The 6,737-nt window shown below is 47.4% G+C and overlaps 1 protein-coding gene across 3 annotated transcripts; it reads right to left on the bottom strand.

Moving 5' to 3' along the window:
* Positions 1-2,871: 2,871 nt before the first annotated feature.
* On the bottom strand, positions 2,872-5,933 carry LOC112897689 (protein DETOXIFICATION 16-like). 3 transcript variants are annotated; one of them, XM_025966092.1, is made up of 8 exons: positions 5,553-5,933; positions 4,892-5,436; positions 4,722-4,808; positions 4,570-4,626; positions 4,164-4,402; positions 3,559-3,677; positions 3,367-3,453; positions 2,872-3,282 (listed from the first exon to the last, which is right to left on the bottom strand). In XM_025966092.1, the coding sequence occupies exons 1-8, from the start codon at positions 5,784-5,786 to the stop codon at positions 3,121-3,123; spliced, it is 1,530 nt and encodes a 509-aa protein (XP_025821877.1). In that variant the 5' UTR covers positions 5,787-5,933; the 3' UTR covers positions 2,872-3,120. The 3 variants fall into 3 exon arrangements, with proteins under 3 accessions (XP_025821877.1, XP_025822001.1, XP_025821945.1); XM_025966216.1 differs by having other exon boundaries at positions 4,892-5,432; positions 5,553-5,571; XM_025966160.1 differs by having other exon boundaries at positions 3,126-3,282; positions 3,564-3,677.
* Between the last annotated feature and the right edge of the window lie 804 nt (positions 5,934-6,737).

Genomic DNA, 6,737 nt, shown 5'->3' with positions numbered 1-6,737 from the left:
CGCTGGTGACTATGGCCATGGGAAGGGAAGGAGCTCAGCCAGTCACTTTCTGAGCAAACTCAGCAGATCTGGTATCACCGCGCTTTGGCGAGAATAGTGGTATACTCTCCAACAGATTACTGAACTCTCGTACCCTGTGTATTTTCTCTTTCCATTATCGATAAGACTTTTTTATATTTGGTAGTTATTGTTGTAGCAAATTACTCAATAGCCAGTGATGTGAACCCGTTAGGGTTTTTCCCGATCTTTCGTTGAGAGGCATGGGATAACTCGATTTGGGGATGGAGACAACATTCACAGCCCAACTGCAACCATCCAGGGATGCGCCTTAGCAACCGATACACCACTCCAATGGCTATCGAAGAACAAGCAAGAATAAGTAGAACAAGCAACTCAATTGCAAATATGGAGATAACAACCGATCTGAAATCACAAAGGTGGGGTTCTGAATCGAGTAGAACGGATGGTCAAACCGACACACGTATCTACAAGGAAGTAAGTAGTAATGGCTAAACTTTCAATAAATCATAATCTCCATCTGTTCGTGGCGGCTATGGAGGTATATAAGAGGGTAGAGGACGACGAGGACATGGTGGAGGTCATCCCTAAACCCTACGATGCGCCTCTATTGGGCTCCACTTGATACAGAGCCCATTGGGCCAAAATCAAGTGACGCAGCAACGTGCACAGAAAAGGTCTCTATAGTAAATCAATGATTGTGGCCGCTTCGGAGAAGATATGGATATAAGTCCGGTTCCATATGAAAGTAGACTTTATAAGTTTCTGTGAAGTCTATGAATGCCCCAGTCGGAGTCCATATGAAGTCGTGGCAGTTGTTACAACTTGATTCTGTCCTGCAGTCCGAATCCAACATACAAAACATATTGGATTTGGACTCTTTTTTACTTTACTTGGGTAGGGGAGCAGCGCATGTGGCACGACCGAGTAGAGAGAGATGGGACGAGGGATTGTGGGCCGGCCAAATGGAAAAGGAGAGGGAGATAAATGGGTTGGGTCAGGAGTGGGTCTAGGGAAGAGAGCTGAGGGAGGTTTTAGCTAGAAGAGAAGATAGAATTCAAAAGGTATTTTGAAAATAAATTTGAATTTGAATATTTTTGGAACTACAATTCTTGAGATGTTATGGCGCTCAGTCTCCCAATCATTCACGAGAAAATTTCAAACAGTGGGTACAGTGTTAGATAAATTTTCCTACATGCACAGTCCAGTCCGCCTATTGGCATGGTGTCATCCTTGAATTTGCAGATGAAGACAAGTTGTCATGATGAATCGTTAGCATTTGTATACATATTAAAATTTGATTTGGTCCCATGCTGCAGCCTGCAGGGTACCAAAGTCCCACCCTTCCCTGCTACGTGCCACAAGGTTAGTGAACAACCCGGCAAGATTGGTTTTACGGAGAGTTCAGAGTTCTAAAAGCAATTGAATTTGTCCAGTGCTCTGCTACACATGCCTTAGTGCATTTCCTGTAAGGGACATGATCCCTTTAGACTACAATTGAGATTTTGGTGATTGTGTGATAATATAGTTAATGGGACTAACAAGTTTGTAAGATCATATATGTATGATTATGAATTTTTAGTTCTCATGGATAGAGTTTAACTCATATACAATACAATCCAAATCGTTGTCAAGATGCCAAGTCATAGAGACAATCCACACATAGAATATTTTAGAGTGTCCAAATGACAGCTGAAATGACTTGAACAAGTGCCAGCAGAAATCAGCCCACCGGTTTAACCCACGCCCCTGAATTTGAACTGATCGCTGCATTAGAAAATTGGTATGGTGATGGAGTGAATAAATCTCTACTGCATCGGTTAAACCAATTCTTTGGACAGTAGGTGTCGAAGCAATTACCAGTTGGCATAGTGATATGCACAGAAGCTCCAGAAGGTTTTGGGCAATGGTGTCTTCAGCACCGGTTGAACCAACACCCGTCGATGTATTGCGTCGGTGCAATGGCGTCAGCAGAAGGGGATGTTGAAATTCAACAACTAGCATGCAGACTTAGTGTGACCGGTTAAACCGGTGGTGGCGACCGGTTTAACCGACACTTTTTGGTAGAAAATCAAGTAACGTCTATGAGTGGGTTTCTAAGGACTCCCCCCAACCCCAGTCATTCGAGACTTCTGGAGTTCGTGAGATTCGCATAGACACTGAAGAAGACTTCCAAGCTCTCCATCGAGCAAATTAATCACATCTACAGGTTTTAGCATACGCTTTGGGAGTGTTAGTGCTAGGTTAGGCCTAGAGAGAGAATAAGAGAGCAATATGTTGTTGCCTTGTGCATGGTTCTAGAGTGAACCACCACTATAGTCTTGGTGTGCCGGCCCCTTGAACTGTTTATGGCTCATTGGCAAGTTCTCGACCCTTCAGTTTGGTGTGGAGCGGCAACAATGATTTTATGCGGGGAATAAGGAGATTCCTCCTTCTTAGGAAGGTCCATAGTGAAGGCGGCATCAAGGTGACCAGGAAACTTAGTGTGAGACTTAGTGGCCTAACTTTTGTGGCAAGTTAAGGGGTGTCCTGAAGAGACTTAATGACTGGGAAGTAATACTCCTTATAAATGCTTCAACGATATGGACTAGAGGTAGCTTAGTGTGTACCGATACCACGAGATAAATCATCGTATCAAAAGTTTGCTTCCCCTCATCCTCTTCTTTTTTCCGTATTTCTCATTCAACTTGTGTGCATTTATTTTCTAGTGCAGTATCTTACTAGAATTGGCTATATATTGCAAAATTTGTTTTGGGATAGGGGTTTCACACTAGTTGAATCATAGTTGTATATCTAGATAGCTTGCTTTAGTTTAAATTTTGTATAAACTAGATTTAAGATTTGAGTCAAAGATTAAGGTTTTAAGGTTTTAAGTTGATCTAATTTACCCCTCCTCTCTTAGTTAGTCTACGAGCACCGATTCCTTTCATATCTTTTCCTAGATACAAGGATGAAGGAAGCTTCTAACTGAAGAGCAAAGTAGCGAGTACACGCCACATGATGCTACTTACTAGTCTAACACTAACTTTTAAGAGACTACATAGCCAACATTACTGCCATCAACCTGTGCTCGGAGCAGTGATAACCAACATTTTACTGCCATCAACCTGTGCTCGGAGTAGTAGAACCCTTTGTCCCCTCATTGGTTCCTTGCGCATCCTTTCCAACAAAACTGCATCCATTTGGATGCTCGCTACCACCTGATGTTAACGTGTTGCCGACAGGAAGAGAAGAACTGAAAACTCTATCATTGGCTTTCAATGCCTACAAACCCAACAAGCAGCATTGAGAACAAGATGAAACAAAGCATCTAAATCAGATGCACTCAAGCTCCAGACTTAATCTTACCTCTTTGTTCCAGTTGGTGCACAAGGTGATGCAGAGAAGCAGGAGCATCTGGACTGCTACTCCGCACAAGATACCAAACCAGAGTCCCTGCTCAGTTCAAACCATTCCTTTGAGAATGTATTTTAACTGCGAAACTGAAAACAAATGGAAATTCACTTACTCCGAAAGGAAATTAATGAGAAAGCATAATACCGTTCCTCTGAGATGAAAGACAAAGGCGAATATGGATGCCGCAGGGATGCCAACAATGTAGAATGCAGAGAGGTTGATGAAGGCACCAATCCTTTGCCGGCCACAGCCTCTAACAACACCTGCACATCAAGTACATAGCCTACCTATGTAAATCACCTGGTTCCATGACATCAAAAAACTACCTACTTGTTTAGTCAAAATAAAAACTGTGGATTACTACTGGAACTGCCATCATTTTGAGGAAATGGCAAAAGCATGAGCTCAAATGCCGAATGTCTAAATTTGTGGAAATCTTCTTCTCGTGAGCTGAGATGCTCAATGTCAAAGTGTCTGGACTTTTCAGTTTCTCTGTTTTTTCGTTTTAGAAATGGATCTATTTTCCTGTTCCTGCACAGTACAGCTACAGAATCTTGCAGCACTCTGTTACCATGAGTTAGAACTTAGAATGAGAGATAAGATCATCAGATAGTCCATATGACCATACCCTCCCTCTCCATCCGAAAAAAAATGACACGGAGAAGATGAGATCATAGAGACTGAACCCTGCCACAATCTGAAAGACATAGCTAGATGCAGCTATTGTCAGATAAGGTGTGTGTTAATACCTGAAAGAGCACACTGCAGACTGTCGAATAAGGTGCACACCGCGAGGATCGGCGTCAGCCTAGCGGTGTACAAGGCCACTTCCTCCTCATTGCTGTACGCATATCCCAGCAGATTGCGCGCTAGCACCATCACAAGTCCTTCACAAACGCCCAGGGAGATCGCCAGGAGAACGACCACCCGCGTCGCAAGGCGTGCCGCCTGTGGTCGTCCTGCACCAATCTCGTTCGAAACACGAATGCTGCGCCACAGATAATCAACTCAGTCAGCACAGTAACCGAATTTTCAGTCTTGATAACTGTACAATGAAACTGTGCACTGAGACTGGCCTAAGAGCATAACTAAATTCTTTTTTTTAGGAATTGTTAGAATATGATCATCATCATGTCCGGACTTCGGACCACTGACCTTGCTGCAGCACCAAGTCCCTGCGGGAGCATGAATGCAAAGACATAAGTGTTGAAGCTGCAAGAACCACAGTACCAAGAGCCTTATTAGATCGATCAGAGAGCAAGCAGCATTGACATGTTCAACATAGGAGGTCAAGCTCAGTCTTTTACCAGATAGACATCACGGCGGTCTCGAGCTTTGGGTTGGGGAGAAGACCTGTAAGAAGCACAAGGATCTCGAAGGACCACCACTCCATACTGCACATGGTCATCGCAGACACTCATCGTCAGTTGCCTCAAGGCACAATGGTAGTATGTTCAGTGCAGTGCGTGTTCCTCACCAGACCATGGCAGCGGACGCCACGGCGAGCTTCAGGAAGGCAGGGATGCCGCGGAACGCCTCGCGGGAGAACCCCGTCCAGCTGTCCTTGCAGGCCGGCGAGACCCTGACGTAGAGCGCCAGGACCGTAAGGTTGACGAGGTTGGAGACGGCGTTGGCCAGCGCGGCTCCGTTGGCCCCCATGCCCAGCCGGCGCACCAGCAGCCAGCAGACGGCGACGTGCGCCCCGGCGGTGGCGGCGGAGCTGGCCATCACCGGCACGACGACGTTCTGCGGCTGCAGGAACCGGACGTGGCACTGCAGCTGCCCGAACAGGAACAGCGCTGGGATCATGCACCGGATGTAGCTGCCAGCCCCCGCGGCGATCTCCCGGTCCTGCCGGAACCACACGAGGATCTCGCCGGTGTAGGCCCAGACCAACGCGACGGGGGCGCTCGCCACGGCGAGCACCAGCATCGCGCGCTGCTTGTAGACGCCGAGCAGGTGGCGCTGGCCGGCGCCGAAGGCCTGCCCGCACAGCGTGTCCAGGCTGCTCGCCATGCCTGACTGGTCGGCAAGAACGGCCGGGCCGGGCGCGCGACGTGCCTCGGTCAGAAACGGGAGAGACGAAAGGGAAGTCGAAATTTCGAATCCGTCTAGTACAAGAGGCCGGGATGGTTTACCAGCAAGCTGAAGCCCGTGACGTTGGCGAAGGAGGTGGCCAGGGAGGCGCTGGCGAGGGGGAGCTCGCCGAGGCGGCCGACGAACAAGATCGAGATGGTCTGGATGACCTTCTGCAGGAGGAGCGCGGCGGCGAGCGGCGCGGCGAGGCGCAGCTGCCTCTTGACCTCGCCCAGCGCCGAGCTCTTGTCGATCTCACCTCCTCCTCCCACGGCGCCCCCGCGACGATCCTCCATGGCCGCTGCGAGGAGACGAGATGGATGGAACGAAGCAACGGCTGTGGAGCTGGGACCTCACTGATCATGCCCATCCGCCTTCCTCCGTTTGGTGATCGATTCGGTGGGGAGAGAAGACAAGAGCCTCGGCGCTTCTCCCTTGGAAGTCAAAACGGCCGAGCCAGAGGACAAGGGCGTGACCTGTCAGCATTCAGCAACACGAGTCCTCGCAGTCGCAGGGGAAATTTGGGTGACTGGTCACATCACATGTCAGCAAAGTTTTCAACCAGCAATGGGGTCGGCACGGAAACAATAAATGATGCCGTCGTTTGTCGCACCCAGCTACCAGTTGACTGGCAAGGTTTCCAGGGGTAAAAATTAAATATCAGTCGGCAGTAACGACCTGGACCTGTGTCCTGTGCTACAATTTTGCCGTACAAGATAGTGCTGTGCTCATCTTGTTTGTTTGGACGGGAGGACTCGGCATTAGCACGATCAGAGCGAACATCTTCGAAGCCTTCTCCACTGAGCGTGCTGGAAATGTGGCATCAGTTGATGGTTCCCTTGGAGCATGGAGAGTTCGCGACGCTATCTGTAGAATTGTCGCATTAATATTGTTCGTCATGACTGTGCGGAACCGTTTGGGACTTGGCGGTCGGAATAAAACCGTGTCTCACTTTGTAGACGACAAACGTAAATTGGAGGCAGAAATATTGCATGCGTTATAAATGGCATACAAATAGTAGAAACTAACGTACTTTTTCATGTCGGTTTATTGTTCTTTGAATTTGATAAAAATAGAGAAGTAGTTTGATTTAAAACAAAACTAATGGAAGCAGTGGTGTAAACCTAATGGAGTTGATTGATACTTCGAGCTTAGCTTGGATCAAAACACGATCACTAGTACAAATAACACATTGACCATCGATTATTCATTTCTAACTGTACAAATATTTCCACTTGTCAGCGTCA

This window comes from Panicum hallii, chromosome 1, assembly GCF_002211085.1.
Source record: "Panicum hallii strain FIL2 chromosome 1, PHallii_v3.1, whole genome shotgun sequence".
In the NCBI taxonomy this organism is placed as follows: Eukaryota; Viridiplantae; Streptophyta; class Magnoliopsida; order Poales; family Poaceae; genus Panicum; species Panicum hallii.
This window is presented reverse-complemented; position numbering and strand designations above follow the sequence as displayed.

Coding starts and splice junctions, on each gene's coding strand:
- LOC112897689 (XM_025966092.1), bottom strand. CDS start 5,786: ATGGAGGATCGTCGCGGGGGCGCCGTGGGAGGAGGAGGTGAGATCGAC. Junction 4,403..4,569: donor GGACTTGGTGCTGCAGCAAG/GTCAGTGGTCCG, acceptor TCTGTGGCGCAG/CATTCGTGTTTCGAACGAGA. Junction 3,678..4,163: donor TCTGCAGTGTGCTCTTTCAG/GTATTAACACAC, acceptor CTTGATGTGCAG/GTGTTGTTAGAGGCTGTGGC.